General features: G+C 48.5%; 1 protein-coding gene across 1 annotated transcript in view; it reads right to left on the bottom strand.

The window, feature by feature from the left end:
* The window catches only part of TRRAP (transformation/transcription domain associated protein), a 166,518-nt gene that overhangs the window by 39,838 nt on the left and 102,803 nt on the right, over positions 1-23,877 (bottom strand). The window contains exons 56-59 of the mRNA XM_069734247.1: positions 21,630-21,765; positions 6,607-6,798; positions 1,801-1,996; positions 777-1,042 (exon numbers count right to left, since the gene is read on the bottom strand). Of these exons, the coding sequence (XP_069590348.1) occupies positions 777-1,042; positions 1,801-1,996; positions 6,607-6,798; positions 21,630-21,765 (790 nt within the window). The remainder of the gene's footprint in view (positions 1-776; positions 1,043-1,800; positions 1,997-6,606; positions 6,799-21,629; positions 21,766-23,877) is intronic.

The raw sequence follows: 23,877 nt of genomic DNA, 5'->3' as shown, positions 1-23,877 counted from the left end.
AGAGGGGAAAGAGGGGGAGAGGGGAAAGAGGGGGAGAGTGGAAAGATTGGGAGAGGGGAAAGAGGGGGAGAGGGGAAAGAGGGGGAGAGTGGAAAGATTGGGAGAGGGGAAAGAGGGGGAGAGTGGAAAGAGTGGGAGAGGGGAAAGAGTGGGAGAGGGGAATGAGGGTGTGAGAGGGTAAGTGAGGGAAAGGGACACAAACTTTGGACTAGAGTTCGGTTGAACCTGACCTTCCACGGATCTGCTCATCCCTACTTACAAGCTGTGTCGCAAAGTGCTTCTATCCTGTATACATTTCCTCACCATGTGTTTTCCTCCTTTTATAAAACCTGCTTTCTCATCTCTTCCTGAAACTGATACAAACACTTTGCAGTAGCAGAACGGAATAAAACTATTAATTACGACCAATATTTTTTTTTCACTTAAAGCGAAGCCATCATCAGAACTTGTTAACGGCTTCCGGACCACCGATAGACTTTAAAAGTCCGGGCTGTTCATCTGCTACTCTGCAGAGACATTCTATAACATCACTGCAGGCACTCGTGTAGCTGTGGAAGTGGTGATCCAATGGTCTGAGAAGGCAGAAATGGTTTATTACCATTGGGGCCTTCTCCATTGCTGTATACCTGCCCCCGCTGAGAAGGGAAATTATATGAAAATTTAAATATTGAAACAGGAACACCTCACAAAAAGTCACAGTGCCTTTAAATGGGAGCAAAGGTACTTGGCTTTGGCCCAAGTATTTGTAATTATAACTTAATTGCTGGACGGCTTACCTGCATGCATTCATTCTTTCCCATGACTCCAGCTAGCTGAAGGTAGCACTTGACCTGCTGCCGGATCTTCTGGAAACAGTCCACGATGGGAACAGTCGGGATGGTGTGGATGCGGCTCAGGATATCCAGTGCCACGTTCACCAGTCCTTGCTTTCTGGCGATCTTGCCATACTGGATGATTGCAGAAGCGGAGGCATGCACCCCTAGCATTGCGTTGTTGGAGCTCGGGTCGTGTTGAGTGCTGTTGTCATAGGCGTTAACTATAGCTATCAAATTTACAAGTGATTACCAGTCGTTACCTTACGAGATATGGAAATTATGATACATTATTGGGCTGCATAAAAGATGACTCAGGGATGAGGAGTCGGAGTCATGGAGTCGGAGGTTTGGCTTACCGACTCCACAGCCCTGGGGACCATACACATCAGAACAACGTCAACGGAACCCAATATTTTGGCAGGAACAGCCCGCCATCTAACATATTGGGGCGCATCTCTACCCCCAGCGCACGTCGGTTTTCAAAATCCACAATCCTTTATTGAATTATAACCAGCTGACACCAGAAATGGCGGTGGCTTGTTCAACTTTGTCCACTGAGAAGAAGTGCATGCTCAGAAGAGTGGAGCGTGCATGTGTCTGGGGTGGGAGAAATGGCTGTGTTCTGACACTATAATGCTGGCTTATGGGTCACCAGATCTCACAATACAAACTGCCATTCATTATTAATAGATGTTAGAACAGATGAGGCTGGTGTACTTACACCAGAAATTCACATCAGTGTATGACCCTGGCATTATAATGAGCTGTAGCTGAACATAAAAATGCCCATTGTACTAGTAAGTGGCGGAAACGTTCAAAAGGGAATGCACAGAGATTATGAGTTTCAAAGTAAGTACACCAGTCTCATATCTAGGAGATCTATTTAATAATGTACACAGTTTGCATTGTGTAATCTGGTGAGAGATCCGCTTTGTTTAGCACAAGTAGTTATGTAGGAGTGACAGATCCTCTACACAGTCCCCACCTTGGTAATGGTGCTGCCTCCACATGAAGATGCTGCTCCAGTGAGACAGGTCATCAGACACAATGGGCAGTCTGTTCCTCCAGGTTTTCACTACAGTTTTCATATCATGGAGGCTGTTGCTTCTTCCTAAATTGGTCGGCTGCAGTCCAGCATTAATCTGAGCGGCCTCTTGAAGTTCAATAATCTGCTGAGCAGCCTGAAACACAAAAATAAGAGATCTGAAACCAGAGAGCGGGAACAAAGATGAGAACACTGGGCAAAGCCCAAAAAATGTGCTCAAATGTAGATCCAAAAATCTAAATATCTAGCAGAGGAAGCAGGTCCTCTCTCCATCTTCAGCTGGACGTCGACAGGGTGGAGAGGATAACCCTCAGCTGGGAGTCGACTGGTCGGAGAGGATCACCTTCAGCTGGACGTCGACTGGTCGGAGAGGATCACCCTCAGCTGGGAGTCGACTGGTCGGAGAGGATCACCCTCAGCTGGGAGTCAACTGGTCGGAGAGGATCACCCTCAGCTGGGAGTCGACTGGTTGGAGAGGATCACCCTCAGTTGGGAGTCGACTGGTCGGAGAGGATCATCTTCAGTTGGGAGTCAACTGGTTGGAGAGGATCACCTTCAGCTGGGAGTCGACTGGTTGGAGAGGATCACCCTCAGTTGGGAGTCGACTGGTCGGAGAGGATCATCTTCAGCTGGGAGTCAACTGGTCGGAGAGGATCACCTTCAGCTGGGAGTCAACTGGTTGGAGAGGATCACCCTCAGTTGGGAGTCGACTGGTTGGAGAGGATCACCTTCAGCTGGGAGTCGACTGGTTGGAGAGGATCACCCTCAGTTGGGAGTCGACTGGTCGGAGAGGATCATCTTCAGTTGGGAGTCGACTGGTCGGAGAGGATCATCTTCAGCTGGGAGTCAACTGGTCGGAGAGGATCACCCTCAGCTGGGAGTCAACTGGTTGGAGAGGATCACCTTCAGCTGGGAGTCGACTGGTTGGAGAGGATCACCCTCAGTTGGGAGTCGACTGGTCGGAGAGGATCATCTTCAGCTGGGAGTATACTTGTCAGAGATGATCACCCTCAGCTGGAAGTCAACTGGTCGGAGAGGATCACATTCAACTAGCGGTCGACTGGTCGGAGAGGATCACCCTCAGCTGGGAGTCAACTGGACGGAGAGGATCACCTTCAACTAGGGGTCGACTGGTCGGAGAGGATCACCCTCAGCTGGGAGTCGACTAGTCTTAGAGGGTCACTTTCAGCTGAGCGCCGACCAGTCAGAGGATCACCCTCAGCTAGGCGTCGACCGGTTGGAGAGAGCATCACTCAACTGGGAGTAAACCAGTCAGAGAAGATCACCCTCAGCTGGGAGTCAAACGATCACAGAGAATCACCCTCAGCTAGGCGTCGACCGGTTGGAGGATCACTCTCAATTGGGAGTAAACCAGTCAGAGAAGATCACCCTCAGCTAGGCGTCGACCGGTCACAGAGGGTCACCCTCAGCTAGGCGTCGACCGGTCACAGAGGGTCACCCTCAGCTGGTAGTCGATTGGTCACAGAGAATCAATAACAGCTGGATACACTGCTTGCCAGTCTATTTTGGCTAATCCACAAGGCATTAGTTTACATTTTCCTTATTCATGAAACCAATTATTTCAAATCCACTTATCCTGCCTACCGAGACTCCACCACAGACAGAACAGTAATGGATGCGTTTTCATCCTTAAGAAAGTAGTACGGTAATTTACTTCACTGTCTGAAAACAACCCTGGAAATAAAAAGTAAACCAGAAAAAAAAAATCAAGCAGAAATCTTGCAAATAAGCCCACGGGATAATCTCCTACCGATCTCTTAGATTTGTTTTTATTTCTTTCTTTAATACAGGCAGGTTAATAGGGGGGAGGCTCCTGCTGCAGTCAGTGGTCTTACAGCCTCACCCAGTACACCAAGGAGGAAATATATTTCTCAGTTTTAATTGTAGTACAGAGTTTATGGAAGAGTTGGGATATTTATTTTTATCTTTTTCATGTTTTAGTGTTCCTCTAGCAAATTGAACAATCCCTGTAAGTAGTGCACTTATTACATAACAGGTGCAATACCAGACAGTGCATGGGCAAGGATGGCGCTCTTTATTTTATAAAAAAATAAATATTAAAATAAAATGCCCATTTGTTTCTTAATTTTGGACAAATGAGAGTCTATTAGATTATTTTTTTTTTTTAAATATTAAAATAATTTGAAATATTATTCTGGAATTATGTTGTTTTTTTTCCCTATTGAACGAGCATAAACTCAAAAAAAAAATAATAAAAAGGATGATTTGGAGGTGGGGGGTGGGCGACACTCTTCCGCACATCCCATTAACATAACCATTAAATAAACCTCTCCGAGCGTCCGACAGACAAGTGGGAGATAACGGTTGTATTTGCTGCTAATCAACTAAATAAGATAAATGCCGGAGGACTCGGCTCACATTTACAAAGTCAAATCTCCGGAAACAAAACTAAATTAAGCAAAGTCATATTTTTCAGAATTAACGCAGTATCAGCTCGCACAATACCTTAACCTCCTTTTCTTCCACTATTCATCATGTAAATTTAATTTTCTTGCAGGTATTTAATCACACGCTATCTGATATTATAATAATAATAAAAAAAAGTAATTACTGCAGCTACACACGCACGGCTCGGTTTGTACTTTTGTCATTCAATGTCTTTAATCCCCATGTTGAGAAGTGAGTGAAGAGACGTGTGCATATATGTAGGGGCGCGGAGCAAATATTACGCCGCTCGTGTAATACGGACACTAATTGGACAGTCAGACTTAACGAGCGCCGCTCACGGCGACTGCCGGGCGGAAACGTGGTTTATGTAGAGCAATGATTATAATAATCCATTATTGTGGAGATCTCGATTATTAATCAGGCTATAAAATGCCAAGATGACGGTCGCCGCCACTGGACGGCGGAGGCTGGACACATTCTTAAAGGCTTATTTTCATTGATCTTGTTGGACTGTGCTCGCAAAAACAAGCAATTTTGGAATTGGCCGATTATTGAAAATGTCAGAAGTTCTGGAGACATTAACATAATTTTAATAATAATAACATTCAGCTGCTCAGTAATAGCAACAATCCAAAAGAAATATCCCAGGCAACATGTTTCAGACCTGCATGTTCCTCGGTCGGGCTTGTAGGTCTGAAACATGCTGCCTGGGAGCGCGGCAAATATTTCATTACTGTCTTTTTATTTTTTTTTTTTGCTGTTGTGTTCAACCATTTTTTGTGCCTATTATATTATCGGATCAATGAAGCAACTCTTTAAAGATGATGTGAGCGCCGGCGTTACTTTTCGTAACAGCTCGCTGCCTTGGACGACCGACCACCGCCGCTTGTCTGGCTTGTAAGCACACCGCTGATGCTGACTAAGTAGGAGGAAACACGATGCTCCAGTGATCCGCGCTTACAAGCTTATTAGGAAAGAGCTTGTAAGCGCTGTGCATGTTCCGCTGTGCAGCAGCGGTGGTCGGTCTCCATGACATTGGGATGGAAACAAATTTAAAAAAGTGTTAATTCAAGAAATGAAAATTTTAATAAGCGGTAAAGGGCACAGGTGCTTGAGACTACAAGCACTATCTGACAATATCCATTAATAAAGATTGGAGTAAATAATTTTTATTGGATTTTATATTTTTTTGTATTTTTTTTTAAGGCATGTAGGTTTTGAAAATAAGAAATGGAGGTATAGCCATCTTACGCCAACCCTCTGGATGCGGTGCAATTATCTCTGGATGTCAGTAGGGCTGAAGAGTCTACGACTGGTTGCAGTGGTCAGGTGACAATAAGAGCACATCATCGAATGTATATTGTCTAGTCACCGGACCGCTGCAGGCAATCAGACGTCAGTGATCATGTCGACTTTTGAACGGAGCAGACATTGCCGGAGGCGCTAGCATGGACATGGACATTGGAAACATCATTGACATGATAGAAGGGGAGTATTTGATATCTTACAAACATTTATGGCTTTAAAAAAAAAAAAAATTCTTCTTTTAAAGGGGGTGTCCATAATTCATCTTATTTATGACCTAGCTTTTGGATATGTTGCATCATTAATAGAAGATTGGAAGGGGTCCGACAACTGGCACGCCAACCACTCAGCTGTAATCTGCGCCTTGCCGTGACTGGATACACACTATGTGCAGTGTGCAAAAATTTTATTGAAAGGTTTCAATGCACATACAAAAAATATATGAAGCAGCTTTGCAAAATATCTTAAGAGTTCTGTGTCTACAGCTCATATGCAGAGCTATGTGTCACCATGGGATGAAACACTATAAAGAAACCCTATGCAGTCGCACATCTGTTCCCTACTTCACGTAAACCCAACGAAAGTATGAAAAACGATAGTAAGGATCTAAACTATATACAAAGGAATCCATAATAATTGGAAACTGTAAACCCGCAAAGCAACCGCTCCAGCAAAATAAGAAAACAACGTCTCAGATGACTTTATGGACCTCACCAAAGTTATTTAAGTGTCCTCGGAAAACATGGACGGAGATCACGCACAGGTCACCTCCTTCCAGAAACAATAGGGTCTTGTTAATCCTTATCAGACGCTTCATTAAGAAGTCACGAGATGTAAAAAGGTAAAACGGCCCAACGACCATCTGTGAGGAAGCGGATCCTTACATGATCTCCATCCAAGGTCCTCAATAACATTTAGTATTCAGTTATGTCATTTTGTCTTTTCTTCTACCCGTGACACTCGGCGTAATACCTGTTAAGGGTTAAATGCACTTAAGCTCCAGCTTATTACCTGTAATAACGGTGTGTGCACATGGGACACAACGTAGGGAAGCCTCCTCCATTCTCGGATTGCCAAGCTGCTGGCCATCTCCACTAGCCTTTCAATGAAGTTCAGCTGTTGCTCTTCTGGGTGGCAAATAGCCAAGTAGCCCCGATACATGTTGACCTTCCATGCCATTTCTTTTGGACAACTCAACTCCACCTGAAAAAAAGCCAAAGAAGTCACATCAGACCGACATAGCCGGTATCCAAATACGGGAACATCATTTCAAGGCTTTAATTAGTTTGTGCCACCTGAATGTATCACATGTTTGGGGAATATAAGATGCACTTGTCTGCAAGAAAATAAATCTTACTCAAAAAGGTGCATCTTATAGTTCAGAAGACCCTTCCTATGATCAATGAGAAAGCCAAAACACAGTCCATCCTGTTAACTGAACTATGCAGCGGCCCCAGTTCTCTCTCCTCCAGCCCAACACTGACTAGTCTGATCAGTGCGGGGCAGGAGAGGAAGCACAGATGATGTAGGTCCAAGGATCTTTCTGGTCATATGATCAGTTCCATATCTGGGAGGAACTTCCAAATGTGGTATTGTATACAAAGTGGGCACATCTGGCACGAGAGATGCGCGCATGTAGCACCAGAGGTGCGCGCATGTAGCACGAGGGGTGCGCGCATGTAGCACGAGGGGTGCGCGCATGTAGCACGAGGGGTGCGCGCATGTAGCACGAGGGGTGCGCGCATGTAGCACGAGGGGTGCGCGCATGTAGCACCAGGGGTGCGCGCATGTAGCACCAGGGGTGCGCGCATGTAGCACCAGGGGTGCGCGCATGTAGCACCAGGGGTGCGCGCATGTAGCACCAGGGGTGCGCGCATGTAGCACCAGAGGTGCGCGCATGTAGCACCAGAGGTGCGTGCATGTAGCACCTGAGGTGAGCGAATGTAGCACCAGAGGTGAGCGAACGTAGCACCAGAGGTGAGCGAATGTAGCACCAGAGGTGAGCGAATGTAGCACCAGAGGTGAGCGAATGTAGCACCAGAGGTGAGCGAATGTAGCACCAGAGGTGTGAGCGAATGTAGCACCAGGTGTGTGCGCATGCGGCACCAGGGGTGTGGCAATGTAGCACCGTTGTGTGTGTATGTACAATGCATGCAACAAACTCACTCACAGGCTGCCCCAAATCTGCCTCCTGTGGTTGAGCTGAAACCGATCTTATATCCGGAGCATTTCAATCTTACCCTGTGCTTGCGCCTGCCTTAGTTAGAGGTGAGCTCAGGATCAATGCATGCGCAGACCAAGAGAGAGTAATCAGCCCCCACATGAGCCAAACATTCTGCACATGGAGCGGTTTTCAGCTTTAGGAGAATTAACAGATCAGAAAAGAGATTGAGAAAGATTCTTAGATGTCCAGATACCACCAAAGTACACTTAAAGGGGTTGTCCGGTCTTCGGATAAAGGTCTGCAGTCAACGTGGCAGTAGACTTCTGAATCCTGACAGTGTGTGCACCATTATTGCAATTAAGAGCAGGCAGTCACGTGTGTTTTGTACATCTAGCCACATTCCAACTAGACGTGCTTGACTGCTCACAATACACGTGAAGTGACAGAAGCTGAACACGTCTAGTTGGTATGTGACATTAATTTTTTACGACTACTGACTAATCTAGAAAGATTTTTTCAGATCAAACATGATGGTGGTCGTACTTCACAGGGATAAATCTTGCTAACAGCTGCCCTTTAATAGTGAGCTGTGTGACTTCATATGTCGGCGGCTGCAGACAGACAAAATTTACCTAAATCTATAGGAGGAAACAACAACAACAACAAAAAAAAGTATACGTCGTCTTCCAGAACTAAAAGCAAGCGTGACTCCGGATACAGAAAAAAAAAAATCTGCATACAACCATCAGCCAGCTAGCGCTACCCAACATATAATCCCTTTCTATATGCCAGCGACATGATTTAACCTCTCCCAGCAAATCTCGGCCTCAGACAAGATCTAATAAAATATTAACAACTGATTCCATTTCTCATGGTTTACTCAAACAGGTAAACACGTCGGACCGCGCTTCCATAATGCAATCTATTCCAGGAAGCCATGACATTGCTTAAGATCAAATGAAAGGGAAGCGGAGACGGCGCGAAGCGAGCGCGGGGGTTACAAGGGATGAATTCTTTAAATGTCTATCCTGCTTGCTAGACAATCGCAGTGGTTAGTGGCGAAGGGTGAATAAAAAAAAGAAAAAAAGGAAAAAGGAAAAAAAAAAACCTTGCCTGCCACCGTTCCTCCCCGTGGGAATGTGAATGACGTCCTCTGGCAGCTGAAGAGCGATGCACAAAACAACCAAAGTCATACGAGTGCAGCCGGACATTTAATCAGGGAAAACAAAGGGATTGATGTCTTTATAACTCAACTTATAGCGGAGAGATGAACCGGGAACTTCAGGGCCCGAGATGCACACAGCAAGGAGCAACTATTTGTCTTCAAGAGGGCAGGAAAATATAAAAAAAAAAAAAAAGGCAGAAAACAGGATTTTTGGTTGCTTACCGTAAAATCTGTTTCTTGGAGCCTCCATTGGGGGACACAGGAACCATGGGTGTATGCTGCTGCCACTAGGAGGCTGACACTATGCAAATAAAAAAAGTTAGCTCCTCCTCTGCAGTGTACACCCCACCGACTGGCATTATACTCTTCAGTTAGTGAGAAAGCAGTAGGAGATAAATAACAAGGTTGAAAACCATAACCAGAAACTTGAGAACTGTAAACGTGAGAACAGTCATAGAACATAGAAATTGAGAAACATTGGGAGGGAGCTGTGTCCCCCAATGGAGGCTCCAAGAAACAGATTTTACGGTAAGCAACCAAAAATCCTGTTTTCTTTATCGCCTCTCATTGGGGGACACAGGAACCATGGGACGTCCCAAAGCAGTCCCTAGGGCGGGAAAAACAGACTTCCATCAGGCCAGAGGACTCACCCCTGCTGCCTGCAGGATCCTTCTGCCTAGGCCGGCGTCCGCCGAAGCATAGGTATGGCCCTTGTAAAATTTGGCGAACGTGTGGATGGAACACCAAGTTGCCGCTTTGCAAAGCTGTAGGGCGGAAGCCCTGTGGTGCACCGCCCAGGAGGCGCCGACTGCCCGGGTAGAGTGAGCCTTAATCCCAGGAGGGGGCACTCTGTTCTTGACCCGGTAAGCCTCCAAATTTGCCATTCTGATCCAGCGAGCAATAGTCGCTTTAGAAGCCGGTTGGCCTCTGCGCGTGCCATCAGGAATGACGAAAAAAAAAAAAGAATCCGTCTTCCGGAAAGTGGACGTTCTGTCCAGATAGATCCTCACTGCCCTGACGAGGTCCAGCTTGTTCAACGATCGCTCCAGAGGATGAGTCGGAGCTGGACAAAAGGAAGGTAGAACGATGTCCTCGTTGAGGTGGAAGGTGGAAACCACCTTAGGAAGAAAAGAAGGTGGAGGCCGGAAGACCACCTTGTCCTGGCGAATGACCAAAAACGGAGGACGGCAAGACAGGGCCGCCAGCTCGGAAACGCCGTGAATAGACGTGATGGCCACAAGAAAGGGCACCTTCCAAGATAAAACCGATAGAGGAATCTCCCTAAGAGGTTCAAAGGGGGAAACCCTCAGAACGTCCAGTACCAGGTTTAAGTCCTCTGCGTCCACAAGGGCTCTGTACGGCGGGACAGCGTGGGCTACTCCTGGAAAGAAGGTCTTAACCTGTGGCCGAGAGGCCAAGTTCTTCTGAAAGCGGATGGCAAGCGCAGAAACCTGGCCCTTTAGAGAGCTAAGAGCCAGGCCCGAATCCAGTCCTGCCTGAAGGAAGGCTAAAAGAGAAGGCAGGGAAAAAACCATAGGCGGAACGCGGTTGGATTCGCACCAACGGAAGTAAGCCTTCCAGGTACGGTAGTAGATCCTGGAAGACGAAGGCTTCCGAGCCTAAATCATGGTGTGAATCACCCGGACTGAAAGGCCGGACGCTCTTAGAACCGCGGTCTCAACAGCCACGCCGTTAAACTGAGCGACCGAGAATTCGGGTGGCAGATCGGACCCTGGGACAGCAGATCGAGCCTGTCTGGAAGGCGCCAGGGAGTGTCCGCGAGAAGGTTGACGAGCTCCGCGAACCAAGCTCTCCTGGGCCAATCCGGGGCAATCAGGATGACCGACACCCCTTCCGCTTTGATCTTCAACCGTTTGGGAAGAAATGGAAGGGGTGGGAACAGGTAGGGCAGCTCGAACTGAGACCAAGGAATGGCCAGAGCATCGACGCCCACTGCGAGAGGATCACAGGACCTGGAGACGAACTGCGGAACCTTCCTGTTGATTCGAGACGCCGTGAGATCCACGTCCGGAGTGCCCCATCAAAGACCAATCTGATGGAAGACCTCCGGATGCAAGGACCATTCCCCTGCCGCGAGGCCCTTGCGGCTGAGGAAGTCGGCGGCCCAGTTGTCCACGCCGGGGATATGCACCGCGGATATCACCGGAACCGTTGCCTCTGCCCAGAGGAGGATCTTGGATACCTCGGCAAGGGCCAAGGAGCTCCGGGTCCCCCCCTGATGGTTGACATATGCCACAGCCGTGGCGTTGTCCGTCTGGATCCGGACTGGAAGGCCACTGAGGATCCTTTCCCAGTGGCGGAGGGACAGAAAGATGGCCCGAATTTCGAGGACATTGATTGGCAGAGATGACTCCTGCGACGACCAACGGCCCTGAACCGTCAGGTGGCGAAAAACTGCACCCCAGCCGAACAGGCTGGCGTCCGTTGTAACCACCTGCCAGTGAACTGGAAGGAAGGACCTGCCCTGGGAGATGAGAGGTGACGTCAGCCACCAGTTGAGGGACCGCTTGACCCGAGAAAAGAGTCTGTTTGGCCGATCCAGGGAGAAGACAGACCTGTCCCACTGAGACAGAATGGCTTGCTGAAAAGGTCGCGAATGAAATTGGGCGAAGAAATCGCTTCCAATGTAGCTACCATCCTCCCCAGAACCTTCATGGCCGATCGGAGGGAGGGAGGCCGAGGACCCTGGAGCAAGCGTATGTCCCGACAAAGAGTGGATCTCTTGTCTTTGGGAAGGAAGACTCTGGTCTGACGAGTGTCGAAAAGCATGCCCAGAAAGATGATGCGCTGAGAAGGAATAAGGCAGGACTTCTTCCGGTTGACCAGCCACCCGAAACGGGCTAAGGTGTCGAGAACAATAGACAGGCTTTCGTGAGCCTGAGCAAAGGACGGAGCCTTGAGGAGGATGTCGTCGAGGTATGGACATAGGACCAAGCCTCTGACTCTCAAGATGGCCATCAGCGCCGCCATGATCTTCGTGAACACCCTTGGCGCTGTTGCGAGACCGAACGGCAGGGCGACGAATTGAAAGTGTTCTCGTTGCACTGCGAAGCGCAGGAGACGGTGATGTCCGGGAAATATCGGGACATGGAGGTAGGCGTCCTGGATATCTATTGAGCCTAGAAATTCCTGGGCCTCCATGGAAGCAATTATCGAACGAAGGGATTCCATCTTGAAGTGTCTCAGGCGAACTCTCCTGTTCAGCAATTTGAGGTCCAGAATGGGGCGAACCTTGCCGTCTTTTTTCGGTACCACAAAAAGGTTCGAGTAGAAACCCGTGAACCGTTCTTTCTCTGGGACGGGAACGATTACCCTGGATTTGAGCAGAGAAGCGATGGCTGCGAAGAAGCCCGGAACTAGAGCGGGATCTCTTGGAGGACGGGATTGGAAGAAACGATCCCTGGGTCAGGAGGTGAACTCTATCTTGTATCCCGAGGATACAACTTCAATGACCCCTGCGTTCTCTACTGCGGAAAGCCAGACGTCCCTGAAAAGGAGAAGACGGCCGCCCAACCTGGGAGTTGGGCTGGAGTCTTGCCAAGAGTCATGCGGAGGTGGATCTTCCAGTCCTGGGTCTGGAGGATCTACCCTGGGAGTAGCGAGGACGCCAGGACGGAGTGGGCCTAAAGGCCACCGCATTCTTCTCTTGACGTGCCTGTGGCCTCTGTTGCTGCTGGGAATGGGAGCTTGACGCAGCAAAGCGACGAAAAGGCCGAAAAGAGCAAAAGTGCCATCTAGGAGGAGGGCGACGAGGCTTAGCCTGGGGGAGAAGAGAACTTGTACCCCCGGTGGCGTCCTTAATGATTTGGTCCAGCTGGGAACCAAAGAGACGAGAGCCCTGGAAGGGCAGACTAGTGAGGGACTTTTGGAAGACAAGTCCGCCTGCCAGGCCTTGAGCCAAACAGTCCGGCGGATGGCAACGGCATTGCTGGAAGCCTGAGCCGCACAAGACGCGACATCCAGGGAGGCGGAGACCAGGTATTCACCGGCGTGGGAAATCTGGTTGGCAAGTTCCGCTAATTGCGCGGGAGGCGCCCCGTCCAGGATACCTCGCCGTAGATCCTTGGCCCATTTTGAGATGGATTTTGAGGCCCAAGTGGAAGCAAAAGCTGGACATAGAGCCGCTGAAGCCGCTTCCAAGGCAGATTTCGCGAAGGATTCTATAACTCTGTCGTTAGAATCCTTCAGAGATGCTCCACCGGACAGTGGAGGCACCGTGTTTGTGAACACCCTGGAAACCGGGGGATCCACCGAGACCGTCCAATTGGCGGTAGGTTCTGGAGAAAAAGGATACAAAACACCAAGGCGTTTTCCACTCTGAAAACGACTGGTCGGGTTTGCTCTTTCTCTGTTCATGATTTTCTCGAATTCAGGATGAGGAGCAAAAAACTTGGAAGGTGGTTTAGCCCGTCTAAACGAAACCGCCTGATCTGCGGGTTCCGTAGAGGGATCCTTGATGCCACAGGTTTGGTTTATAGCTCCAATGATTCTGAACCATATCCCTCATAGTGGCGATTTGGTTAGAATCCAGCTCCGAAATATCATCCGAGGGCGCATAAGAAAGGGCACCTTCCCAGAGAACGCCTTGCCTGACTCAGGGGAGGACAACGCCTAACGCAGAGGAGAACCGTGTGGCGAGATGGAGCGAGAAGAGGACTCAGACCGACGTTCCTGTCTGGACCTTTTGTGGCTTATCAAGAAGGGCTCGGACGGAGGCTCCTGTGACCCGCTGGCTACTGCGGGGGTCTGCAGAGGTAATCAATCCAGCACGGACACCAAAATTTGAGACACCCGTGTTAGATCGGCCACCGATTGTGACAGAGATGAGGCATATCACTCTCGGACGGTAGGAATAATTGTGTTGCTGCAGGCCTGACAGAGCGGAGATCTGAAGAAAAGCCAGAGGGTTAGGGGACAGCGGAGCAGAGGGGGGTGTCAGTCTGCAGTGCAGATACTCACGGCAGATGAGAAAACGGATACCAGGTAGAGGAAGCTGTCCAGCTGCGGTGGATCTCCGGAGAGAAGACGAGCCCCTGCTGCAATTCGCGCAGATGGTGACCGCTGGAAGGACGGGCATGATGTGCGCTCAGAAAGGTGCGGAGCGCGATGAGTTAAAATCCAGATGCCGAGCAGCGGCGTAGAGGAAGGGGAGGAGTCAGCTGAGATAGCGCCGGACAGATTGTCGGGCGGGAGAAAGCCCGCCCGATTAAAACGGAAGTGGGCGGAGCGCGGCACCGGAGGTAGGCCCCGGGAAGCGCCGGGGCCTAAATTATAAGCCGGCGACCGCCGGAAGTAATCAGCGGTGCGGGCACAGCCCGGCTAAGAGGCGCGGCAGCCGCCGCATGGAAAGGGGAGCGCTGCCGCCGACGCCGGAAGCAGGCCCCGGAAAAGCCGGGGCCTAGATTAGAAGCCGGCGGCCGCTGGAGGTAAACAGCGGGGCGGGCGCTGCCCGGCTAAGATGCACGGCAGCCGCCGCATAGAAAGGGGGTCTATATTAGAAGGCGGCGGCGGCCGCTGGAGAGAACGGCGGGCCGCGAGCAGGCTCCTAAAAGGTACGGCCCCCCCAGATAGCCGCGCCGCAGGGTGAAAGGGTGCGGCCGCAGACAAGGCAGTGTGTCTGCCTGTAAAAGTGCGGCCACCGAGGGGAAGCTGCCGGACATCAGGGTAAAGGATATGCCAGGAAAAGTGCCCGCAGTAATAGAAGTGCGGCCGCAGAAATAGCAGCGCGGCTGCCTGTAAGGCACCGCACCGCACAGTAAAGATGCAACCGCAGGAAAGGAAGGAATCCGCTTGTAAGGCGCCGTGGGAGAGCTGATTAGGGGAAAAAAATACTCACCTAAAATCCCACGCCGTCCGGTACTAACCTTAAAGCGTAGAAAGTATTAGACGTCCGTGGAGCTGGAGACGGACGTCCTCGTCTCCTCCAACCGACAGGCTCTGGAAGGCGAGTGGGTGGGGGACGGAGCCAGGACCGGACTTCTAAGCACGCTTGTGTGCTAGGCTCTTGGTCCTGGAGAGGGATCTATGAGGATACGGGGTGGCAGTACACGCCGTACTCATAGTCCGCATTGTGGGACTACAGGTGTGACTGCTCACCCTGTATCCCTCCGGAAACCTGAAAAGAAACGACGCACATTGAGGTAGATAAGGGTCTAATGAAAGACCCGTGTCCACCTCCTACTGACACTAAGCTAAACTGAAGAGTATAATGCCAGTCGGTGGGGTGTACACTGCAGAGGAGGAGCTAACTTTTTTTATTTGCATAGTGTCAGCCTCCTAGTGGCAGCAGCATACACCCATGGTTCCTGTGTCCCCCAATGAGAGGCGATAAAGAAAAGGCATTTACTACAGCACGCTGCCAATAAGGGGTAACTGGAGCACAAAGCAACCGTGCGAGAACATTGCAGATCGCAAATACCCAACACGCAGCTTTCAGGAGACGGGAAAGTAAAGCGACCTGAAGAGCACGGAAGTGTTGTAGAAAACTGTCTAAACAGGAGAGAGATTGGTCCTACCGCACACGGAGGACGCAAAAGGTTCCACTTCACAGCTTTGAAAAGTCTGAAAAATTAAGACATGTCCCCAATCCGACAAATGCTCCAGCATTAATTCTCTAAGGGGGTTTCAAGTTTTAACTAAAACAAGCAAGCCATGGGAGCTTACAAGTCTCCACTAATAGCTTCTAATCACTTCAGGTCCTAAAAGGGGTTATCCAGGCTTGGGATGCTAATCTGCAGTCACTATAGGACTGCAGACTTCAGAATCCTGACAGTGTGCTGTGCACTGCTGATATGCGTGGGCGGTAATGTGGCCAAATGTATGTGCTTTGCATACTTGCCGTCACAGTCCGACTAGACGTGCTCATCCTCCCTCAATGCACTTCTATCGAGAAAGAGGACGAGCGCGTCTAGTCGGCGTGTGACGGCAAGTATGCAAATCACATCTGTGGTCACGTGATCGCGCTCTCGCATCGGAAACAATAAGAGTATCCTGACAGTGTGCGCACCACATGCGGTCAGGATTCAGAATTCTGGTCGACCTCTTCAAGGGTCCGATTTATTACAATACAAATTTAATACATTCTCTTTAAGAAACAATTAACACAACCAACGCATAACAAATGACCCAGGGTAATGTAAAGGAGAAATGCACTGTTACAGAACCCCCCAGCACCAAGAATGTTATGCAGTATATGTACGTATAATAGTTTCCATGTGAAATGCATCAGTCCACAGGCTGCGCCCCTGGACAAGATATTCTCTTTCTGACCTCCCCCCACCTTTGTAATTCCCACAGTAAATAGCGGCAGGCTCCGGCCCCCTGCGGCTATTGTAATGTATGTCTGGCCAGCTGTTTTCCCATTGGCCTGTCCTGTGTATCTGTGTTATATATTCTGTGTGCTGAAAATAAAGTGTGTTCTTTTAGACTGGAAATACGTGGGGTAGCAGTCAGCTTTTATATGCTCTCACGTAACCAAGGAATTCCAGCCAGCATCCTTCATTCAGAATCCAGCAAACGCAGCGTGGACCTCCTGAAACACGGGGTGGTACTGAAAGAGGTACCCCAGCTTGTTAGACCTCGTTACACGCACTTTCAAGTAACTTTTCAGAATTAGCTGTTGAATCTGTGTATATGAGAAATAACACTATTTTTGGCCATTATATGACTTTTATCCCCCCCTTTTCACATGTTTTCCCCTCTAATATGGAATCGACTGAGCTGGTGGGAGGAAACTACCTGTATGTTGTCTCCTATACACATCACACAAGTTTGGATTACTGTTCCTCATTCCTTAGCACAAAGAAAGAAGCAGAGGTATAATGGTGTGTAAATTATACAGCAGTACTGAGTCCTGTTGATGTGAATCCAGCTCTGGGGTGAGATAAAAGACTTGTTAGAAAGCTCAGTACAATCTCTCTGTGTCTCCCTCTGCTCTTCAGTCTCCTCCCCTGCATATCAAGCATAGTAGGAAATGTAACCTGACACCTCACTGTGCTGGCAGTCCGTCTAGTCTCCAGCAACATCGATTTGGTTTTTGGTTTTTCTTCAGAGTGGATGACAAGTTAAGAAAGAGGCTTATAAGTGGAAAAAGAAGCAAAATTCCATGGTAATATAAATTAAAAATTGTATTATATTCGCATGTACTATTGATTTATTTAATAGAGTTTGTTGAACACACATCTTTTACTTTTAAAGGGAACCTGTCACCCCGAAAATCGCGGGTGAGGTAAGCCCACTGGCATCAGGGGCTTATCTGCAGCATTCTGTAATGCTGTACATAAGCCCCCGATGTTACCTGAAAGAGGAGAAGAAGACGTTATATTATACTCACCCAGGGGCGGTCCCGCTGCTGGTCTGGTCAGATGGGCGTCTCCGGTCCGCTGCGGCGCCTCCCATCTTCTTTCCATGACGTCCTCTTCTGATCTTCAGCCACGGCTCCGGCGCAGGCGTACTTTGCTCTGCCCTCTTGAGGGCAGAGGATAGTACTGCAGTGCGCAGGCGCCGGAAAGGTCAAAGGCCCGGCGCCTGCGCACTGCAGTACTTTGTCTGCCCTCAACAGGGCAGAGCAAAGTACGCCTGCGCCGGAGCCGTGGCTGAAGATCAGAAGAGGACGTCATGGAAAGAAGATGGGAGGCGCCGCAGCGGACCAGAGACGCCCATCCGACCTGACCAGCAGCGGGACCGCCCCTGGGTGAGTATAATATAACCTCTTTTTCTCTTTTTTCAGGTTACATCGGGGGCTTATCTACAGCATTACAGAATGCTGCAGATAAGCCCCTGATGCCGGTGGGCTTAGCTCACCCGCGATTTTCGGGGTGACAGGTGCCCTTTAAGCTGATTATTTTGCACCACTCATTAGCCAAGAGTAAAGGTAACGAAGAACTCATTTGTACTTTATATAGACCATAAAGGAGTATATGACAGTGGGACTAATCCATCATTTGATAGATACCAGTGCCGCTACCTTTAACGAGAACAGCAGAGTCAGTGTTCGTAAGGGATAGTTAAAAAAAAAAAAGTAAACTTTGTAACTAATCACATAAGGTCTACATGGGAAACAGACACATAGGAAGGTAGGAAATAGAGCAATAGAAATCCACCATTATTGACGCCAGCTCTTAAGAGCGGCAGCAGAATCACAATGCGCGGCTTTAGCATTTTCCTTTAGTAAATTAGTACATGCCTCATTACAGAAAATATCTTCCAATCCAGGGCTATGCCTGCAGTCACCGGTGGCTGTCACCTCCAGTTAACTTTCCAGGCGTCACAACCTACTGCTGTCAGACATGATCAATTCTCAGAGTTTCATCTCGGGGATTAAATACTGACTATACAATGTACCTACCCGTAACTGCATGAAAAATGCACGCTGTAAGGACACCAGTTAGAGGTGGAATCAGGGCTGTGGAGTCGGTAAGCCAAACCTCAGACTCCTCAATTTCCATGACTCCGACTCCTCAGTCCTGGGTGGAATGACTCTTATCTACCTACAGAGCCGCCTTAAACGTGGTCGGGAAATCACAGCGATCCCCTAATAGCCGGAACTCAAAATGCTCCATGTGATTCTAGTAATCGCAACGAACAGCCACAGAAATCCTGATTTTCTCGCTCCTGCTCTACTCAATAAGAGGGGGAAAAACAGCTTAATCTTAGTATTCTTAATCTTTATTACATTCAAAATTATATATACTTCTCCATTTATATAAATCATATTTACAACCCCCCCCCCACAATCACGCATTTCAGATTCGATCTGTCTGGCCGTAGGGCAACTGGCTGCAGCAGCTCTGCCCCATTTCTTGGACCACTTTAGTAAGTAAGGAACAATAACAACCTATCTGCCAGTTGAACATACAAGAGATTACTACCCGCGTTCTTTGTAAAATTTATTTCAAGCGCATGCGAAAAATACTATAGATTGATAAATGAGGTCTACCCCATGGTGACCTGCGTCCCCCAATGAAGCGATAAAGAAATTCTATAGATTGATAAATAAGGTCTACGTTCACGGATCTCTAAAAGAAACAATGAAGCTGGAAATTAATAAAATTATTGAAGATATAGAATTATACTCCCTGGACAGGATTCTGAAAGCTGTGCAAAAATCCGCAGAGATCAAAAAGTTAATCTCCTGCTATGTTCATTTGCAGCTGGATTGGAGGGGTGGAGAGGCAGGGCTTGGTTGTTTCTGTTCTGCTGCAGTGGGTTGCTTTACAGCCGCACACAAGGCAATAAGGAAGAGGAAAGGGGACTCTGTCTCAAGAAAAAAAAAAATAATGGCGGTCCTAATTAGAGAGGAATTAAAAAAAAAAAAAAATTCACACTACTTTGGTCCGGGATCCATTTTGGTCACCAGACCAGGGCAGTTTGAACTTCTTCAGCCGGCATGTGAGAGCTGGACTTTTGGACCAAACTTGCTATATCATGACGTGCGACATCAGTGCAGTGCAAATCTTTTTGCTTGTTTTTAGTCCTGATTTCTCGTTCATTCTCATTGAACTTGCGCCTGACTACTGGGACTGACTTGTGATAGCCTAGCACGGTACTTTCTTGCCTTCATTCGATCCATACGCTAAATGAAGCGGAGCCATGTTACTCCAAATCCCGACTGCAGGGAGAAGAAAAGGAGCATTCTTCATAATCAGTGGAGGATCGGGCGTTGAGGCTCCAAACAATCAGACATTTCCCGTGGATATCCCCTACCCAACGCATGCTACATAGGCTTATGGAAGCCAAACTGGCCATGTGCAGATGCCCATCAATGTCAATGTGTAGACTGGACCGGAGTCCAAGGCATAAATTCAAGGCTCGGACCACATCAGCGATGACGTTAGGTCATGACAGCTTCCCTCAATCAATTCAGCAAAACCCAGACATCTGAATATGATTTGGTGATATCTCACCCAGCTTCATCGCCACCATAAAGTCTGAATCGTGAAGCATCGGGCTGGTGATATATGACATCACTTGGTGGTGTCCTGACCTGCTCATTGAGCTTTCATACGAGGCAATTTCGTCAATTAATAGAAACTACGACCCCTTGGCCACCGCTAGAATAGATAACTCTGCTCTTTCAAGCCCGGGACCTTGCAGACCATGTCATTTGTTTAAGACAGCTGTCACGCCGCCCACCACCGGCTGCTCTCCATCACTCCGAGCCTTCGTGAAGTATTCATTTATCAGGGACGGTCCAGTGTTTGGAGCGTGTATTCTACTGAGCGTGGATTTCATGGAGGATGAAGGTTACGTAAATGACAGGTTGGCCGTGTGCGACTCAGAATTCATTAGAAACTGCTTTCTATAATTTATGGCCCTCCGATTCTTTATAATTAGACGCGGCATTCGATAGGCAGGTATGTTCTTATAATGGAGTGGAAAATGGCGGCTACAATTCACTTGATTTGTGGCTGTTGATGTTGCAGTGTGAATCTGATCTCACCTGAGAACTTGGGGAATGTATTATTACCTTTTCTGTAGGAGCCGCAGCCAATATATAAAAACAAGCATCCCCTAGTACAAGGGTCCTCAACCTTCGCCACTCTACCTGTTGTGAAACTACACCTTTCAGCATGCCCTTATAGCCTCCTACCAGCCTGTGGCTGTCATGGCATGCCAGGAGTTGTAGTTTTACAACAGCTGGAGTGCAGAAAGTTGCAGGCACTTGCTCTAGTGGGTTTCTCCACAACAAAGTTATCCTTAAACTGGTTGTTCCAAGTACTACACCTTTCAGCATGCCCTTATAGCCTCCTACCAGCCTGTGGCGGTCATGGCATGCCAGGAGTTGTAGTTTTACAACAGCTGGAGTGCAGAAGGTTGCAGGCACTTGCTCTAGTGGGTTTCTCCACATCAAAGTTATCCTTAAAGTGGTTGTTCCAAGTACATTATCGCTTACTGATAGGATATGGGATAACTTATAGATCACAGGGGATACAAACTCCGAGCCCTAAGCTCCGCAAAGCCATGGATCATAAATATCTGACTGGTGAGTATCCGGACTCTTGGGATCATCTCCCTCCAACCGATTAGCTGAAGATGGATGGACATAAGACTACAGAACAGAAAACTGAGCAGCTCCGTACACCGTGCAGTGACAGTTCTTGGGTTCTGCAGCTCAGCTCCTATTGAACTGATTGAGAGCCGAGACCGGACAGTCCACTGTGTCCTATATTGTGCTATTCCAGCTCTGCACACCGTCAATGTGGCTGTACTGTGACCTGCAAGCAGGAGATTGGTGGGGAAACCGGGTGTCTGACCCCGACAGATCCGATATTCATAAGTCATCAATATATCAACCCCTTTAAGTACATTTAAAAAAAACAAACAGACAATCTCTGCATGTGGTGTGGCTGTCGAACAGCCCTGAGACATGCAGCGGCAAAGACTGGAACATAATATTCGAGCACGCCGCAACCGAGCATGCTCAGATAACACCTTATCCCAGCACGTTCGCTCATCACTATTAATAACTGTTCTTTAAAGCAACATAGCTTTATGGAAAAAAGGCAAATCCATCTCTTTACAATATTCCTTACTTGCCAAAAACCGCAGCTGCCTTCTAAATCAGATTCCCCCAAAGAGCGGTTTATTGCACGGGTGAAATGAGCTGTAATGCCGACTGTGCAAACATTGGAAGAATGAGGGGCCGAGTTATCAAAATGAGGAGTGAAAGGAGAGGATTCAGACCTGTACGAGCGCCTCTTTCATGGCCGTCCAATTCGACACTCGCCAGGAACATTCGAGGACAAGGTACGGATTGATGTGGCCCTTTGATTGGCCGTAGTCCGTCAATGACTCCCACTGATTCAGTTCTTTAGAGCATCTAGGAAAGAGACAAGGAGCACACTGGTAATGGAGGAATGAGTAGGGAATCGACCTGTTCCGAGTCCCTGCGGCTGCATGTCTTGCATCTATCTGACAGTCGCTACACATGCAGGGATTCCATGTTTGTTAGGCAATCCATACATGTGTTGAGGCTGTTGAACAGCCATGAGACATGCAGCCGTGGAGTCTCGAACATATTTTCCGAGCACGCCGAAGACACTTGGTTAGCACCGGAGCATGCTCAGATAACACCTTATCCCAGCACGGTCACTCATCACTAGTCAGCAGTTCTAGACATCGCCGAGAAAAAGCAACTTAGGGATCAGAAAGTATACAGAGTGCCAGGGGCTTTCATGGGATATTTAGGTGGCTCACTTCAGCAATGGATGAACGGCACCTGACCTGTTGACGGGTGGATGCCTGGATCTGCGTATGGCTGTCAGGTATCATGCACCAGTCATATTCACTAAAGGGGTTGCACAATATTTTATTCTTTTTCCCTTTATTGATGGTGTGTCCTTAGGATAAGCCATCAATATCTGACCAGTAGTGCAACATCCAGCACTATCAGTAGCCTGAAGTTCTTGAATGCTGCAGGCACACAGCAGTGCCGTCATTTCTGTAACAGCCGCGTACTGCAGATCCACCCTGATTTCCAATAGATGGCGGGTGCATCTGTAGTACCCAGCTGTGGCCACTATAGTTTTGTTGGTACTGCTGCATTCTGACAGCATCCGAGAACTACAAGCCACAACTAGCACGGTAACAGCTGATCGGCAGGAATGTCAGGTGTTGCACCACCTCAATCGATCACATATTAAAAAACAAATACAGCCATGGGGAAAAAAACGTAGAAACCAACCTTAAAAAAAAAAAAAAAGTGGACACCAATCAAAAAAAAAAAAAAAGTAGCGACCGGCCTAAAGATAAAATAGCAACCAACCTAAAGAAAAAAAAAGTAGAGACCAACCAAAAAGAGATTTTTGTGTACTCACCGTAAAATCTCGTTCTCTTAGCCTCTAATTGGGGGACACAGAACCATGGGACACAGGACTATGGGTGTTATGCTGCTGTCCACTAGGAGGCGACACTATGCATAATCTGAAAAAGATTAACCGTGGCTCCTCCTCTGCAGTATACACCCCTGGACGGCGTCAGCCTTCTCCAGTTTTATAAGAAGGCAACTATGTACGAGCTCAAAGAACAATATGAGAACTCAACAGTAACAACAGCCCGGAAGGGCAACAGGGTGGGAGCTGTTTCACCCAATTAGAGGCTAAGAGAAAGAGATTTTACAGTGAGTACACAAAAATCTCCTGTACTCTGCCGCCTCATTGGGGGACACAGGACCATGGGACGTCCCAAAGCAGTCCCTGGGTGGGAAGCAATGGACGAATATTGTGTAGACAGGCCCCTACATTTGGGGCACTGCCGCCTGCAGAACACATCTACCCAGGCTCGCGTCCGCTGAGGACTGGCTATGAACTCTGTAGTGTTTAGTAAATGTGTGTAGGCTAGTCCAAGTGGCTGCCTTACACACTTGTTGTGTCAAAGCCTGGTGCCGAATGGCCCAGGAGGCCCCTACCACCCGTGTAGAGTGTGCCGTAATACCGGCTGGAAGAGGAGAATTTTTAAGGCGGTAGGCCTCTTGTATGGTGGATTTGATCCACCTGGCAAGGGTAGCTTTGGAAGCTGGCAGACCTTTGCGGCCGCCTTCCGGAAGAAGGAAAAGAGAATCAGACCTCCGGAAGGACGCAGTCCTAGACACATATATACGCAATGCCCTGACAAGTTCAAGCGTATGCAGCGCCTTCTCCACTCTATGAGCCAGGACCGGACAAAGGGAAGGCAGAGAAATTTCCTCATTGAGGTGGAAGTTGGACACAACCTTCAGAAGGAAGGATGGGACCGTACGGAGGACTACCTTGTCCTGGTGAAAAGCCAGAAAGGGCCATCTGCAGGAGAGTGCTGTCAGTTCAGACACCCTGCGTAGCGAGGCGATTGCCACCAGTAAAACCACCTTCTGGGATAGAAGGCGGAGAAGGACCTCCTTAAGGGGTTCGAAGGGTGGTTCCTGCAATGCTGTCAGGACCAGGTTGAGGTCCCACAT

Source organism: Ranitomeya imitator, chromosome 7, assembly GCF_032444005.1.
Source record: "Ranitomeya imitator isolate aRanImi1 chromosome 7, aRanImi1.pri, whole genome shotgun sequence".
In the NCBI taxonomy this organism is placed as follows: domain Eukaryota; kingdom Metazoa; phylum Chordata; class Amphibia; order Anura; family Dendrobatidae; genus Ranitomeya; species Ranitomeya imitator.
The sequence above is the reverse complement of the archived record's forward strand: the minus strand, read 5'-3'. Positions and strand labels throughout refer to the sequence as shown.